The 18,136-nt window shown below is 43.1% G+C and overlaps 1 protein-coding gene across 3 annotated transcripts in view; it reads left to right on the top strand.

Moving 5' to 3' along the window:
* Nucleotides 1–18,095, top strand: part of ypel1 (yippee-like 1) — a 31,590-nt gene extending 13,495 nt beyond the window's left edge. For all 3 annotated transcript variants that reach the window (XM_084945486.1, XM_084945488.1, XM_084945487.1), the window contains 3 exons: nucleotides 9,816–9,859; nucleotides 12,239–12,347; nucleotides 13,519–18,095. In XM_084945486.1, the coding sequence (XP_084801612.1) occupies nucleotides 9,816–9,859; nucleotides 12,239–12,347; nucleotides 13,519–13,608 (243 nt within the window). In that variant the 3' untranslated portion in view covers nucleotides 13,609–18,095. The remainder of the gene's footprint in view (nucleotides 1–9,815; nucleotides 9,860–12,238; nucleotides 12,348–13,518) is intronic.
* Nucleotides 18,096–18,136: the final 41 nt, after the last annotated feature.

The raw sequence follows: 18,136 nt of genomic DNA, 5'->3' as shown, positions 1-18,136 counted from the left end.
TCACGTACGTCATGTGGTACTCACTTGGAAAAAACTGAAACCAAGTACAGTTGAGTAGGTACTACTGGAACAGCTATAACATTACCACTGGCCCCTATGCCAAAAATCCAGTGTTTAAAAATTCTACATATATGTGCTAATTCTCTCCTGAAGCAAATGCTGATAACTCGGTTTGTTGGTGCAAGCACAACAGCACGCTCAGTAAAAAGCTTTACCAGCAGCCTCTCAGAAGGCTCGGAGGCCTCAAGGTGGTAAGTTTGGAGTTGCGAAGTCTGCACAACGACAATTTCACTGGGGTTAAATTTTTAACGAGTATCATAAATCATGAATGCGATGTGCCTTTGGCCTGAGAGAGAGGGGGGGTTTCCTCATTTATCTGCGCCTCACTTAACCTGTCGTGAACCATGTCAGATATGTGGATTTATCGCCACGCGCAGCAAAGACTGTGACAGGGGAGAAAGGAGGTTTTATGCAGTGAAGGTTTATTGGATCCTGCGCGGGGAAATTAAATTGTTGCTCCAGCAAAGTTGAACTGAAACCGGGTGGCTGTGGGTGGTGGTGGTGGTGGGGGGGATGAAGCAATAAATGAAGAGAAGTTTAGCCGATGTGGCTCATGCAAATAACCTTCAGTTTATCAGCAGAAGAAAAATGTAGAGGGAAACATGATTCATTCATGGGATGTTATTTAAATCGAGGCACCATTGCTTGCTCTTGTAATTAATACATTTGTTTCGCGTTTTTGCAAATAGGAAGTCGATCGTGGAAGAAAAAGCTATTAAACTTAACTTTTATGACACGGCTCATCCTCAATGGTCAAAGCTGGATTTAAAAAAACGTTTAGTTTTCATTATGATGGAAGAAAGTGAAGCTGAAACAATAATAACTGCCCTGTTACTCAGTCTTATCAGCGGCTCCTTGTTTACCATCAAGTAGCAGCTTGTTGTAATCTCCTCCATAACCTCTCGCTCAGTTGAGTCAGCGGCTGATGACGGCCGATCGGTGACTTACTGGATTTTTTTTTCCTTCAGGGACCAGAGCTCCGTCAGGGCCGGTCCGCATGCTTTGAGGTCAGTTTGACTTTCTCTGTGTGGCTTGGACAGAGAAGACGAGCATGTAGCAGGGAACAGAACAAATGCTTTTACACACTCTTGGCTGCGATGGGCCGTCTACGATTCAAACGGTGCCAAAACTAGAGGTCAGCTGCTGTTTTTCAGAGCAAAGTTCCCAGAGAGCTCTTTTTAAGGAAAATATGCAATACTGTGTTTTACTGAGTACAGGCCTGTGTGGTTAAGGTGCTGCTGAATCTGATCAGGCGTAATTTTGCATTGAAATGTCAGCCAAAAGAAGCCGCCTGTTTGCCTTTTGAAATATTTAATCTGGAGTTACACCAGCACTGCACGGCTCAAATGCCTGGTGTGGCAAATGTCTCACCGCGGTCATGTTTTATTATGAGCATCAAACCCACGTTTCCTGTGCTGCAGTCATTCTTCTTGATGTTGCCTCCCGTATGACAAACGATTAGATGGAAGCAACACAATAATGACGTCGGCGTCGGCGCTCCGCAGGTCAGAGCGGGAGGAGCTGAAGGTGTTGAAGGTTGTTGGGCCTGTCTGCTGGCTTTATTAAAGTCACGCCACATTGTTTCTCAGTGTTCCTCAGAGATGACACTGGAGCAGGAATGCTGGAAAACCAGTAGCACCAGAGCGCTTCTGTCTGGGAGCTGATTTATGACTTCACATTAGCCACGTCCGTGCCGGCCTTTGTTTGGTTTGTGGGCTTTATTTCCATGGGAATAAATGAAACCTGTCTTGTTTTCTCATGAATTATTGAGGAATTCAATTCAATTCAATTCAATTTTATTTATATAGCGCCAAATCACAACATAAGTCGCCTCAAGGCGCTTCATAGATACAGAGAAAAACCCAACAATCATATGACCCCCTATGAGCAGCACTTTGGCGACAGTGGGAAGGAAAAACTCCCTTTTAACAGGAAGAAACCTCCAGCAGAACCACAGACATCCTGCTGCTGTGTTTACTAACATATAACCAGAGATGGTGTTGCTGTGGTTAAAGCTGAGAGGCAATGTTTGCGTCAGACTGCAGTCAGAAACGCCAACTTGCTTTAAAATGCCCCGCGCTGTTGTGACAAGTGCAAACGATTCAAGTAACAATTAGCCGACCAGCAAACTGGTGAATAATTACATTTATTTAACTGGTCAAGAACACCAAGGCAACATTCACGAAACTCCCCGAACAATAATCGAGCTGGTTGGTGTTTTATGATGTTAAATAGTTGTATACGGCCATAAAAATCTCTATTCTCCATCTATTTCTTAAGAACGCGATTAGTTGGCAGTGCTAAACAGTTCCCAGTACACCACTGGAGTAAAGAGTGAAGTCACTGGGTTGTGTTGCTGTGTTTACTGGACTAATGCGACTGATGACGGACGACCTCTTTAAGCCAAATGATCCACGTCTATAATAATTGGATTTCATTAAGAGCGCTTCCTCGGACAGTCTGTTCTTCTCCAGCAGGTTTCAAATGCTTAAAATGAGGCTCTTTGCTCCTATTCTGCCTTCATAACACTAATATCTATGTAGCATGTTTTTTTTTCTGTAAATCCTGACCTGAAGTGCACGTAATATTTGTATTTTTTCCCCCAGCTCACTTCATTGTTAGTTTTAATTAAAAAAGGTAAAAGGCGTCCAGAGAGATCAGATGCTACAAAAGGCTGCGTGCACTTCATTTGGATGCAGATATTTCAGCTGAAGTTCAATTAGCAGGCTTTCATCGGGGTAAGTGTCAAAAGGGTTTCTCAAGGCCGCCGTGCATGTGCTTCCTCCTGCAGCCTCGCAGGAGATAATTTCACAATCGTAGCTCCTGCAGTTCAAGCGCCGCATAATTAATACAGAAAGCAATCAGAACACGGCCAGAAAAACGGCAAATGTCAGGAAAACCTGCGACGCAGCGCAGCAGTAAATGTATTTTGTTGCATAATGCTGCCACGTGGACTCACAGCCACAGTAAAGTAACAGAAGCTTTGCCTCCTTCATACAAGTGCAGGAATGCATTTTCAGTCTTTTTCTATTGTTTGAGAAATTGCAATTGAATGATTTTATTTTTAAAGTAGAGATGTTTCTCAAAATAGAACAACATACGATTATTTCTTTGACCACCAGTATGTGACCTAAAGTATAATCCATGTAACTGTAGAGAGAAACGGCTAATTTTGAGGATAATTATCAATAACATGAGTGCTGATTTAAATTTCCTAGCAATCATTTCAAAATAAAATAACCATCGTAGTTACAAAATAAAAGTTCTGCCCATGCTCAACATCACCTGAACCCCTTGTTTGACTTTTGAGTTAAAGAAAGTTTATATTCAGCAGTTTTTTAAATATTCTCATGTGATTCAAAATAATGAAAAAGCTTTGAAACCTGGGATGACTCGACCCGCAGGCCTCCCGTTCTCAGGTCCAGGTTACGACGGTGACGTCAGGGAGCAGAGCGCTGACGGATGTGACCGTTTAATGTTTCCAAAATTTCATTTCAAATGTCGTTAGATCACATCAGGACCACTCTGAATGTTCTCACTGCAGCACTCTGATTGGTGTTTCTCGCTCCGCTTTATGTGGAAGCGTCGTTGTTTACGGTTTAGTCTTTGACCCGGTTGTGTTCTTTGTTGATGGATAAAAAACACAAACGTGCATTTTAATGTCTGATTTCACACAAATGCATCGTACCGTGAAAACATCCATCTGGAAATCGTTCTTAATATCTTGATATTGATTGTTCACCGTACCTCACACTGATCTATTAATAAACTCCTCATTCTGCGCCACACCTCGCTGCCATGTGTGTGTTGAGTCCAAGGCGGCATCGCTGGACCTCAGCATCAAGCCTTCTAAGCCGATTATGTTACTCAGGAGAAGATGACACCGTAGTCTGGTGTTTTCCACTGCATGGTGCCAAGGACCGCTCGCCTTGCCCATGTTTGATTTTCATCTCATGTGAAAGTATCTCGCACCGGTAGTGCGTTATGTGGGTTTTTTCATTGTACGTGGTCTAAGCAGAGGAGAAAGTAGTTCCTAAGCCCTGTTTAAAAACAAAAACACAAAGGGAAGTGTTGGAGGAGCTCTGCAGGTTCTGACAGATTTCTCTCCATCGCTGCAGCCTGAGTGCTGGAAATCCCCTGAGTCAGGTATAAAAAAGAAGAGTGGGGGGAAAAAACGTTTCGTTACTGAGCTTGTGCACAGTCTTCGAGGCATGCCAGGCAGCGAGGGAAGATGCAGATGGAGCAGCCTGAAAGAGAGGATTAACCTGAGCACATGGACCAGAAGGAAGTATGGCAGGCACAGTGGCCTCCCCCCTCCCGCTTCAGCCACTAAACGAAATATGTTTATTACCCCAGCTCTGAGTGGAGATGGTGATTTATGTTTTTCATGGTGGAAACCTGATGAAAATGTTTAAGGTTATGCAGTCTTGGGATTGATGTGCATCAGCATCAGTTAATGTGCAGATTGTATGTTTCATAGAACACTGATGATGCATTTAAATCACTTGTACGGCTGTTTATCAATTAAAAGAGGAATTAATCAAACAAATGCAATATTTCTATTATTTATAATATTTTATGTCTGTTTGTTTCCTGGGCTGATTCCTGCAAACTGCTGCTGGAAAGCATGGAAAGTAAATAAACATATTTAAGCTGGATTTTAAGTTTGCCAGCAAACATGTTCCTTGGGCTTGGAAATGATGCTAGATTGTTGCTGTTGGATATATATCTATTTTATATTTATATTACAGCAGACAACTTTTTAAAATATATTTCTCACTGTTCTGATTGAGTTGAGGCTAAAACTGTGCCGATATCCAGGCCTGACTTGTTACAGTTCCTAAGCTCTGATTCTATGGTCTGTTTTTGTCACTGATTTGTTAACATGAAGGGCAGCTAGACAATCAATGACATGGTTTAATTTCAGTCAACACCTTCAACCCAAACATGCTGAACACAAGACGCGCAGGCACAAAATCTGATCGGACACGTGTTGTTGTTGTTGTCATCCTGAGCACGCAGCTTCTTTTCAGCATCGCTGTCGCTTCATATTTTTATCAGATGCGGGTTACAGATAGCGATACGGCATCCTGAAATCAGAGCAGCGGTTAAGAGCAGAGCGTGAAGGCCTGCAGTGTGAACGTGGTCCTGGAGCGGGAGGATGCCGCCCGAATACTGACGAGGAGGCTGAGTGTCTCATTCAGCACCTTGGCCTCGTCCCACCCATCGGGCTGATGGAAGTCCCTCTAATGGATTGATCGCACTTTTCATTTCTCACCATTAACAGACGCAGCTCCTTTTTTCGTCTTTCTTTTTTAAACCATCTTTAACTGGAAGTTTGCCTGTGACAGAGAAGTCAGTTTAATATTGCTCTTCTTTCTCTCTTCTTTAAAAAAAACTCCATTTGACCAGGAAGGTTTTGTTGAACCTTTTCGCAGCAACATCAGCGGTGATGTTTAAGGTCACATTACCTGGTACGTCAAAGGTGAAACATTTCAGTAATCACTTGGTTTGATGCCAGAGATGGTGAGCAAACGTTCAACAATCGGTGCCTGCGGTGATTGTCTCAGTTATAGACAAAAGTCCTCACCTACAGTACATCCATCGCACCTGTGGGTTACAGACCATTTCAGTTTTATTTTAATGGCATCACTTCACAACAAAAACGATCTCATGGAGAGAGAGAAGGGCCCAATGATTCAACAATCCCATATCTGCAAACACTTGGTGACAGTGGGAAGAAAGAACGCCATATTAAGAGGCAAACAAAACTGGATGCCTCTAAGAGGATCACAAACCTTTAGATGACCAGATATCCTGTAATGATCACGCCAAGAGTGCAACACGGAAAAAGGACTAAAACTTTAAATGCGTCCACTCGCAGAAAAAGGTTGAGTGGGAACACTGGAGTGTGTCTCAAATATTTGGATGAGCCACAACATTTCAGGAAAGATGAGATAAAGGTGTTAAAGCCTCGTCCTGACTTTGCAGCACGGCGGAGGAATCATCGTGGTTCAGGGCTGCTTTTGAACCAATGAATGCAAAAGTTTAGCAAATTTTACAGGCGGGTTTGGGTAATGCAACAACACAGAGACTCAAAGCAGCACGTAAACCAAAAACTGCAGTTTCAAATAAGAAAACTGAGGTTTGGAGGGATGACATGAAAAGGACAATTTCTTCTATAATCAAGTTCAAACTGCGTATCATTAGTTCATGTTGAAGTTTCACATAAGCTCTGATATGTCCCGTCGGAGCATATCTGTGAGTGAATGCTACATGACTCATAATAATCTCATAATAAAACAGAAGGCAACACAAAATCTACAAACACCAGATCTACTTTCCTTACAAACGCTGTCCTCTAACTGAATTTATACAGAGCCTTGAGATTTAAGGAGATTAAGTTGGAGCTGAGCTTCACCTGCAACAGCCAACATCTGTTAAAACAGATGGTAAAAGTTGACCTCAGCGTGTTTGTTATAAGAGCTCTGAGTTAATCTCTTTTCTTTCCTTTTTTTTAAACACAAGTGTTTGTTTCACAGCTTCTCTTTCATTTTTATGGCGTCATTTTAAGAAGAAACGCCGGAGACACAGCACACTCACTGCTCTCACGGTGGATTTGTGTATCGTGTGTTTGGCTGAAGGAGAAGATTTCTGTGTGCGAGGTCTTGTTCCCTTTAGTCCCATGTGGTCAACAGGATATTCAGGGATTTTGAGATTTGCTTTGTAGAATTTATTTCTTGGGAACAAGCGTTTTAAAACAAGTGTAATTGCAGCAGCTTAAAGAAATGAGCTTGGTAACCACACTCCAGTTTTTGTCATGTTTTATTAAGCAGCAAAAAAAACAAGCTGTGTGAATATTTCCAGCTAGTATCTGATTCTTGCTGCATGGTTAAACAGTCAACAGAGCAGTCCCTGGGATGTCTAGCTGGACCGGTGGTAGGCTGGAGGACGCTCGGGTTGCCGTATGTCTCCCAAAGCTACTAACCGAATTTCTTTCTCTCTTTTTTCTTTTTAATCTTGTAGGATTTTCTGTTGCTAATGTTTTAGTGAATGTTGCAGCAGCTCGGGAAAAAAACACAAGCAAAGTAAAAATAGACTGTGGGAAACAGATAAGGGCAGCAAGAGATGGAGCCTTTTGCCAGTTGTTCAGCTGATGGCGAGCCACAGAGCAGCACAGATACGACATCCAGCTCTCGTCACACAGAGTAACCCGCCACCCTCTCTGGCCTAAACGCTGCCGAGGACTTGTTGTTAACTCCACGGGGACCGACCCAGTTCCCTCTCGCAGCGAAAGGTCGCATGTCTTGTGGCGCTGGACTGCATGTGTGCATAGATTTCCCTTTAAACACAAACATCAAAGTTAAGGATGTGACAGTAAGAGTTCTGCAGAGAGAAGGGTTTCCTTTTTTGCACCTCAAATTCGTTGCTGTGGAATCGGTTTTGGGACGAACTGCTAACGTCTGAAATTAAACTTCGCCGGTTTGGACAGATGCTGGGCAGTTAAAGATGTCCCCCGGGCCTCAGTGCTGGTTGTGGCTGTGGTCAGTGAAGGAGGCAGCTGGTGCTCCTATTAGGCGGTATTAGCTCAGCGCCCTCAACCGCAACAACAAATGTATCTGCCACACTCATTTGCAATGGAAAAAGAAAAGCCGATTGAGGCCTGTCGCCCAGCCTGGGATGACGGGACCGGAGGATGGAAGCCTGGCAGGCTCTGTTGTCACTCACTGTGACGGCTTTACTGCGCTCTGTTTACATTTTACAGAACAGTCGTGTGTACGTTTAATGGCAGGCAAATAGCAGGATAGTAAAAAAGGCCAGTTTTCTTTTTATTACCTCCAACAGCAATCAGGACTACATATGTGAGTGAGTGTACCCTCCAGTATTACTGAAACAGCCCCAACAATTGGCCACTCCCCTGTAAACAAACTTGGTGACTGTGGGGAGAAAGAACTCCCTCCCGGTCAGCAGCAGGCGTCGGCTGTCCCTCAGTGACCTGCTGGAGCGACATTACCATAAGTTGTTTGTGCAAGCGTCTTCTTAGGACCTATAGTCAGATTTTAAGTTTAAGCGACCTCTAGTGGCTCTGTGTGGAAATGCAGTAACATGTGCACTATGTGCGTTATCTTTAAACATTGTGGATTTGCTTTTTATTCTTTTTAAGATTGTGTCTCTATTTTAAATCTGTAGCATACTACTGTGAAGTATTAATTTTGAATTATCAATGTAAAATTCTCTTTAATTGTCTCTTTGGTTTATTTTTGGCAGATGCTATCAGACTCACATCTGCTAGCGGCTAAATGTGTCATGCCGATATAATTTAAACCTGGGTAGTTCTGTCTGTGATATTCCCACATCCCGCAGGTAAGGCATAGCAAGCTTTATCTGCCTCGACAATAATGGGAACCATGATTTACTAAATGAACACGATGTTATATTAAATGCAACATGGAACTAGTGATTGAGCCTATAAGGTAATCTGGAAAGTATTTACTGAGCTCATGGAGGAAGTGAGAATCAGGCCCGTTTTCCCATAGATTACTATACAACCAGACATCTTTGCAACAATAGGAATCGCCCCTGCTGGACATTTGAATGACTGCAAGTTTAAGGCACTTTCTTGTTTACTTCACGTTCTCCCTGTAAACAGCTCAGCAGGCTCATCTGTGCTACTCTCAGACAGAACCTGCCGCTGTCATTGGTTTGTTCTCATCATTTCTGTAACTGAAGACTGAAACACCCCCAAATTTTTATTTGAGCACTTGACTCAAAGTTTCTTTTGTTTGCAGGAGCATGTAAAGCGCTATACAAATGCAGGCCATTTACCATTTACCATGAACACATAGGACCCCTGGATACCCACATCATCCTTCTCTGCAGGGACATTTTTAATTCCAGCCTCATAAGGAAGGCTGTGTTTGATTTGCCTCAAGGAATCCCTGCTTATACTATTTTCAGGGATGTAAACATAACAGTTCCTGTCTAATGAGAAAACTCCACGGGGTGCGTTTAATAAAACTGATGCAGGGTTTTCAGCTCATTTTGGGGGTGATGATGATGATTAAAGTAGTTATTATTAGCTGCGTGTGCGTGCGTGTGCGTGCGTGTGCGTGCGTGCGTGTGTGAATCCCTGTTAAACTGCAGCATTCCTCAGACATCAGTCTTCTATCAGCTGCTGCGAAAGCTGCTTTGTTGTTCAGCAGATGCACTGAATACCTGGAGCTGCATGTCAACAGTGGAGCTTGAAATGTTGAGATTGCAGATGGAAACACTCTGTAAAAATGTGACTCATTAGATTTTTACCTTGATTTTATATGATCCGTTTATTCAAAACAAACTTTCATCTGTTTCCTCACAGCCCTACTTGTACTTTAATACTCTACTTTTGAGTAGAGTATTGACCTCTTCTTACATGACTGTCCATGCAGTATTTAGCAGAAACTGAAGTTTGTGAATACTGAGTCATTGTTTATGTGGTCTAATGTTTTTATTGCTCTCACGTCCACATTATTCATAGACCTGTCTGTGTTGTTTATCTGCGCAGGCTTCTGCATTTTTGAGCCTCATTTTATTCCTTACCTCCAGCCAAACTTGTGCAGGACTGTTGATAAGGTGGAAGAACAAGAATGCACAGCAGTCGAGGGGGGAGAAGCACCCCGGGGCGTCAGATGCTGACATTCTTGAACTCAGCGGTGCGGCGCAGCTCTTTAATGTCAACTTACATGATGTCTTTTTCTCTCTCTCTCTGGTTTCAGTCATTTCAAGGCAGTCAAGGAAGAGCCTATCTGTTTAATTCAGTGTAAGTATGAATCTCACACCTCCAGCTCACCTTCCTTGTTTCTCATATAAGCAGTCTGACCTGTAGCTTAGTTTGGCTTTAAAACACAGTTCAGTTATCTGAATTCTTCTTTCACTCCACTTTGCTTTCAACATTTGCCACTTTCATCAGTTGAAACACCATGTTAGCTGATGGAAGTGGCAAATGTTGAAAGCACATTCTTCTTAACTGCACAGGACAAAATTTAGAAGTGAAAGAGGAACGATCACCTCCACTAACCCCGTTCACTTCTGCAGAATTTGTCAGAGTAGCCATTTACAGTTATTTTGATAAGTTCTACTCAGCACATGCTTTATGCACGCACATAATCACTGTTCAGAAAAAGCATACTTAAAGCAACCCATCCTTTAATTAATAGTTCCCACCCCCATGTCCTCATAGATGCACACATTCCAGTGACGAGGGTTCATAGGAGGAAATGTTGTGCCGGGATGCTTCTTTGTACACCTGCATCTTATCAGTGCACTGCTGCAGCCAGAGCTGTTAGCATGAGATGCAAATAAATTTTCATGCTCTCGGAGCACGGATCGTTCTCTGTCATGCATGCAGACTGCACCACAGTTGGCTTACAAACACCTCCTTTAGGTGGCCTCTGTGGGTTCATAAAATGATATTGCATGCCAGAAATTTTAACTACAAACACTCAAAGGAACTGCAGATTTCTGGCACCACAGTGACTCAGAAACAGTCTGGTTCCAGTTTGCAGCAGCCAAGCCCAGCAAGCGCTGATTTATTTGGTGTTTTGCAGGTCAAACGATGTCAAAATAATTGTAGTTTTCAGTTGTTTAGATCACACACACGACCGGTTCAGCTTTTGCACTATTTCTAATCAGGTTTTAATGAGTCCAGTCATTAATTCATCATTTGACCTGGAAACAAACAAATCATTTCTTACCGGTAAACACAGGACGGACTTCCATTCTTTCAGAGTTTCAGTCCGTGCTGCAGAAAAAGCTGGTTAGCATTCATCTCTTTGAACCTGAGAGCAAGTTTTACCGGTCTATTTCTTGGTTGGTTGGTTTTTGGGACTCTGCTCTCAGTCTTAATGAACCGCGCAGAAGCCGCCCCCCTCTCCGCCCCCCAGAGCCCCGAGACATTTTGAGACAGTGTCGCTTTTCAACAGCTCCGTGCCACCCGACTCTGAATTACATTGTTTCACCTGTCACAATGAATCAAATGAGAGAAGCAGTCTACGGGCGCGAGCGTCTGAATAAATGATTCCGAACAATGTGAAAGCAACCGAACCCCTGAGACAAAGCTTATGGTGCGCTGCAGGTAAAAAGACATTTAGGCTAAAAAACAGAAACATTTGTGGTGGAGGGAAAAAACTAAAGGTTTGCAGACATCTACCGGTTGCTTGGTTACATATAATAATTTGAAAAGGAGTCTGTTTCTCATGACGTGTTCATTTAATTAAAACGCCACTCAAACTTCTCTGCAGCACAGCGTTTTTAAAGGGCCAGTTCACCACAAAAAGCAGTCCAGTCAGTCTGCCTGGATTGTTTTGCTGTGAGTTATCAGACGTGTCTGCCTTTCTCCTCATGAGGCTGAGCATCAGGCGCTTTCGTGCAGAATTTTCTTTCTTGTGTCTACATCTGCCAACAAATCCAAGCGTGCAGCTCGCTGACAGTACAGGTCAGCCGAGGTAGACGTGAATGTTTACATATTCTCACACCGTCACAGGTTGCTGCACCTCTGCACGGCAATACCAGTTCGTCAGCAAATTAAGTAAGACGCCAAGGTTCGTGGTATTTTCAAGGAAAGGCTGACGTCTGTAGAGCTGATGTGTCCCTACCTGGTAAACTTAAAGCAGAGGATTTAACAACACAACAAAGATTTTGGGGGCAAACTAAGAGCAAAGTGTCAGCGTCGAGACATTCTTAACACGTTTATCTTTGCTTTGCTTTCACTCCTGAAACTTTCTGCAAGAAAATAAGATTCGGTCTATATAAAATGGTTTAGGTCGATTTAGGGGCGATCGTGGCTCAAGAGTTGGGAGTTCGTCTTGTAATCGGAAGGTTGCCGGTTCGAGCCCCGGCTCCGACAGTCTCGGTCGTTGTGTCCTTGGACAAGACACTTCACCTGTTGCCTACTGGTGGTGGTCAGAGGGCCCGGTGGCGCCCCAGGGCAGCTGTGGCTACGATGTAGCTGCCATCACCAGTGTGTGAATGGGTGGATGACTGGATGTAGTGTAAAGCGCTTTGGGGTCCTTAGGGACTGAGTAAAGCGCTATACAAATACAGGCCATTTACCATATTTAATCACAGGGCCTCTATTTATGCTCTGCTTTAATTTCCTTGACCCTTGTGACCTTTCCTGATCTCCCTGCCTTCCTTACAGGGTGAATGTCGGCTGCGGGCCAGCAGAGGAGCGGGTTCTCCTCACAGGTTTACATGCTGTGGCTGATATCTACTGTGAAAACTGTAAAACCACCCTTGGCTGGAAATATGTAAGTAATTTGCTATTTAAACTTTCCCCGTCTGTCTTGATGGATCACTTAAGGCTGCTGCTTTGTTGTTTTGCATCTATGTGGTTTTTCTAGTTTCTGAGAGAACACATTATGCTGTTACAGGTCAGAAGAACGAGGTTGCTCTCATTAAAGCAATGCTCATTAAAGAAAGTGTGACAGTTTTTTTCTTTTTTTAAATACTCAGGTTTTTCTTTGGGCTCAGAGATTGAACACTCTGTGGTATCCAAGTGTGCAAGATAATTACAGTGCCGAAAGGTTGGCTGCAGACAGCCAGGCTGGTACCTCTGAGAGTCTACAGTGATTAAATGTCAGGCCGTTTTGAAGAGGCTTGTCCTGGTAATTGTGTGAAAAGAGTATAGAAGGGTGTAAAATAACTGAACACGGTATAAAGACAGGGACTCACTTAAAGCTGCTGCTTCAGTGACAAAAACAATTAGAGATTCTCTGAAAAGCCCTGCAAGCAAAGCAGAGCAGGGCTGGTTTACAAGGCAAACCAGGCTGAGCAAATATTCACAGAAGCAGACTCGCACGAGTCTCCCGGAGCTCAGCAGGGCCGGGACATATGCCGGAAATCATACAGCACTTAACGAGATGCACTGCCGGTCTGGAAGTTTAGACCTTTGAACGAAGCGATTTGGACACCGGAGGAAACGTTTTCTGTTCTCATATTTCTCTCTGCGCCTCTCAAAACCCTGCTGTTCTCTGACGGTGATGTGATAGATGGTGATAGTGCTACATCAATGTGTTCATCTTGGACGCTTGAATGCTGCCGTCTCTACGCTTCCCATGTTCTCCATATAAAAAAGGGCTGGGACAAAATCGCCAGTCTTTCTGTCTTTTTGTGCGTTTTTATGACTATTTAAAAAAAAAAAAAACCCAGAAGATGTAAGCGTGCCAGATTTTAGCAAAGCTGCTAATTTACATCAGCAGTCCCTGCAGAGCACGTTAGTCTATATGATGCACCGGTGATGGTTACAAAGATGCACCGATATAGGAGAAAAGTAAAGTGAGCACAGATGAGCCACTGAGATATGAAGAGCAGCTGTTTATTGCTCTTATTCCACTTTTATTCCCACTGTCACTCGTTTTGTTTGATAATGTGTTTTTCTTTTTCATGACTGATTTTCTGATGTTTTTCCTCTTTTAACAGGAGCACGCGTTTGAAAGCAGTCAAAAGTACAAAGAGGGAAAGTTCATCATCGAGCTGGCTCACATGATCAAGGACAACGGGTGGGAGTGACGCTCCGCCTCTCCGTTTGTTTTTCTTGTTTTTGTTGTTGTTTTTCTGACCTGGGAATGCTCTTTATCGAACTACAGGGGGAGGGCGCTCGTCCGGCCCTCCCCCCACCTCCCTCCACCAGCCCCCACACTTTCCTAACAGTTAAAAAAATCAAACACCTCCACCTTCCCGCCTTCTCCACGTGCACACGCACCCACCTGCTCATTGTGAAAGTGAACAAACGGCGAGCGACGAGTGGAGCGACTCGTTGAAAAATGGCGTCACGTGAGTCCCGCCGTTACTTCCCCAGAGCTTTTGGGATCGACCCCGCCCACTCTCAACCCGCCGCCGCCCCACCGAAACACGCTTACAAGTGATTGTGGTGACGTGTCGACCGCTATGCGAACGAAGAGAGAGACTTCACCGAGAGGACGTTTCTTTCTTTTCTTGATGGATGACTTTGGTTATTTTAATGTTATTTGCTTTCGTTTTAACGTCGGGTTTGGTAAAGATTTGGTTTGGCAGCCGATGGATGTTACTGGTTAGCATTATATTTTATTTCCCTGTCAAGTCTGTTTTTATTCATTTTGTCGGCTTGGTGTATCTCTGCCTCTAGCTGAGCATGCTTTTCTTTGCTAATGTCCAAATGAGTAATCAGGGATGGGTGAGGAGCAGAGGGGGAAAGGGAGTTTATCGTAGTTGCAAATATGTAGCAGCATCTTGCTTTCTTTTCTTTTTTTTTTTTTCTTTTTTAAAGAGGCAAAGAATGAGTTTGCAGTAATGTGGAATTTTATACCTGATATTTTTCTGTTTTTACCCTTTTTTTCGACGTTCTTTTTCCCTCTTTCTGGTACTTTTCAGCACCCAAAAGTATTGAAAGCAGCACCTAGTATTCATTTGACATAAATGGGTATATATATACGTATACATAGATCTATAGATACATATTTGTAGTGTTTGGCTAATTGCGATTGTGGCTGGTCCCAGTTTGCAGCAGTACCACGAGTGAAAGACGAAAAAGGAGCAGAAATGGTTATTAGACTGGGGATCCTTCCATCAGTGCCCACACATCATAAAACACGATGACAGAGTGTATTATCCCATTGTCTGGTAATGAAACGATAAGAGACACACTTACATATGAATATAAATACACATACTATGATTACATATCCATAAATACTATGAAAATGTTCATAGTACGTCGATATTGGAACATGGTTTCTATATATATATATTTGCTGTCATGCACATATGTATATATGCATATTACTGTGTGTATATATGCATTTTGTGTGTGTGTGGTCATGCATTATACAGTGGCATACTTGAACGACTTCGTTTGCACTTTGCAGAGGCGTTTGGTCCATCGCGGTTTGGAGGCAAAATGTTTGTTCGCTCTCGTTTCCCAATGGCCTTCTCACAGATGAACGACAGATTGTTGGAGATGGAAAGGAAGCTGGAGCAGGAGGGCTTCGTCGACTCTGGTATGCTTAGCAGCTGCCTGTAAGATACTTTGAGGAAATTTGGTTTCATTTTGTTTAAATTCCGGGTTTCCTCTCACTTCTTCCACACCACAAAGTAGTTTCCAATTTTTTGCTGCTATCCTGGAAATCCCGCCGCTTTGCCCCGTTCTTCTAGATCTTTTGCACTTTACGTCCTTCTCTCTCTCTCGGAGCGTATGAATCGTCTCTTTGTGGACAGCATCTGTGATTTGCCTCCAAGCCGTATGAATCTTGTGCCTCTTCAAAACACGAACGGCCTCCCTCTACTTGTTTTCTTTTATTTTTCCTTCTGTTGTGCAGTGCATAACTCTGAAAACTTTCATGTGAACCGATGTGTCTTCCCCTTCCCTTCGCCCCCTTCCTGGTTCAAAGAAGTAGCCCTCGAAATAACATTTTCCACCAAAATCCTCAGAGCTCTATGGATAACAGAGACTTGGTATATACACACACATATATTTTCTACGTTAAGATTTAAAGGTGCAAAAACAGATGGATATTCAGTATATTATTTCTCAGAGTAAAGCAAAGAGGAGGAAGAGGTTGCCCGGGACTTGTTGGACTTTTTAATCGGAGGGATTAAAAAGATGGCAGCAGGTGATGGTGTGGGCAGGTGATGGTGTGGGCAGGGTGGGATACGATGGGAGAGATTTAAAAAAAAAAAAAAAAAAAAAAAAAAAAAAATCAGCAGTGATTGATTACTTTGCCGGCAAGGTCAGTCAGATCACACGACCTTTTAACCTAAAACTATGACAATGCAAACCCTTGATAGTTAGCAGTGATACCTACTTGAAATATAAATACATAAACAGCTAAGATATTGGCCCGTGTTACAGTTTTTGTACATAAAGTAACATATTTAAGGTTTTATACGTATTTCTACTGGGTTAGTTCTTTTACTTCCCCTACTTGAAGCACTTTTGTTCACCGTACCTCTGGCTGTGTGGCGTGTGCGCATACATGCATGTGTGTTAATCCACATGCATGCCTGCACACCAAAGCGAATGTTTACCTTCTCTTCCTCAGTTTTCCCCTCTTTCCTTTTTGAGTTTTCCTGGTGTGTTTTTTTTTTTTCTTCCCTTTCACAGCTGTTTGGTTTCACTGTCTCTCCCGCTGATCTGCGAGGTTGACAGCCAGGTTAGTTTGTTTGGAAGTGATTTATCCCCCGTTTGGTTTGTTTGCTTTTTTTTCTGTTAGCTTGTTTATTTAGCTTGTGTGGTAAGAGCCCGTTAGAGGGCCGGCGTTTAGGTCTCTGCTGAGCCATGTAGACGTTGAGGGCGAGCTGGAATCTCCCACCATGTCGCAGGGAGAGCCTTTACCAAGACCCTTTGGCCACCACAGTCAGTGTCTCCTGTGCTGAGGGCTTTCAGGTGTAGAAATGCACCCTGTGGCAGCTATGTCGGAGGTCGTTAGTTTGCGGCAACACTGGCTGTGAATATCTGATTGTATTTTTTGAACGTATTCATTCTCGTGTTGTTTTTCTTTTTTTGTGTAAAAGTGAACTGTTACTCCCCTTATCTATTTGATCGAATGGCTTGTTTTGATGATAATAGCCTGTTTTAGTCACATCTCAGTTCTGGTGCTGCATCCTTTCGATGTTTTGCAGGACACGCAGGGCCTGTCAAACGCAGGCAAGAATTTGCAGGTCTGTCCAACAACTTAATGCATAGAGTGTTGAGCGCAGCTGCAAGAGTTAACCCCGTAGCATCGTTTGGGCATGTGCTCAGAGGTGCAACAAACTTCTTTGCAGATGTCATATCAAACTTTTAATGGCCTGTTTTTGAGTCCAAATTCTAAAGTATTGAAATATGATGTGAAAGATTTGAGGTCCTTCAGCCAGAACTAGCTTGTCTTTCCATTTCCTGGTAACAAGCTGGAAAACTACAGACTGGAAGGCCATTGGATAAAACAGTCATTGCATTAAAGCCACGTCTTCTTCCACATGTCGTGAGATTTGGTCAGTTTAAAGCTACAAACATTAGATGTTCACAGGAATGCGTGAATGTATCGTTAGATGCTCGAAGGTTGCAGCTCCTGAACTATGATGAGCTTGTATTAAAACAGCAAAGTCTGATTGCATTAACATAACAATGCCACAGCCCCTGCCTTTAGGTTGGTTTACCTCTGTGAACTTTCCATACACTCAGTCTCACAAGACCAGCACCGGTAGCAAAATTTGGAAAGAAATCTACCTTACAGGACTGTTTGTGTCTACCTGAATCATTACTGAATGCACACACACAGTTGTACGATTTCCCTCTGCTACATGCACATAGCCAGTTTCTCTTGAGGACCTCCACATGGCAGCAGCAGCAGTTTCTGGGAGCGACCCGACTGCAGAGCCTCTATACTCTTCCCTTCGATAAGTCAGTCAAAATTGAACCAACAAAAAACAGCTGCCAGTGTCACCGCCAGTGCGTACCAAATAAAGACCCAGGCTCTATCGAATGCATCAGTGTCATGTGTCAGCGGGCAGGAACGAAGCCAGGGGCCACGGTCGATGGGCCCCTGGAGATTCGACTGCGATACCAAAATCAAAGAGTAGAAAACCTGTCACCTATGACATTGTCTTTCTGTAGAATGTTTTGATTCTCTGAAATACAGCGTCAAAGCAGCCTGGATGAAAAATGTAGATATTTGCTGCTGAAAACTGTTTACTTTTTATTGTTGTTCTGTTGTTATCGTGGCACTGGCTACCTACTTTTTGCGCTCTGTTACTGTCTAAACAGGATGTTGATCAAAGGCTAGATGGGTATACGGGGGAAAAGACTGTACAAGTTCTTTTCTCAGGACTGTTAAACTACAGTTTGAGGTCTAAAAGCATGTTGTATTTATGATGTCGTGCCTGTTTTTTGTTTTTTTTTCTTCCTAAATTTAAAAGCAAATATTCTGCTTTTTATTTGACTACATTGCTTTGCATTCTGTCTTATTAAAGCCATGTCACATGTCTGTTTTCACTCTAATGTAAACTATCAGATATCACAATAAAATTTTCAATGGCATTAAGTCTCAGTTTGTCAGAAGGTGTCATTATTTTTACATTTTAA

The sequence above is a fragment of the Perissodus microlepis genome, chromosome 12 (assembly GCF_051167445.1).
Source record: "Perissodus microlepis isolate ML-2025 ecotype Zambia chromosome 12, ASM5116744v1, whole genome shotgun sequence".
In the NCBI taxonomy this organism is placed as follows: Eukaryota; Metazoa; Chordata; class Actinopteri; order Cichliformes; family Cichlidae; genus Perissodus; species Perissodus microlepis.
Note: the sequence above shows the minus strand (reverse complement) of the source record. Positions and strands in the feature narration are given on the sequence as shown.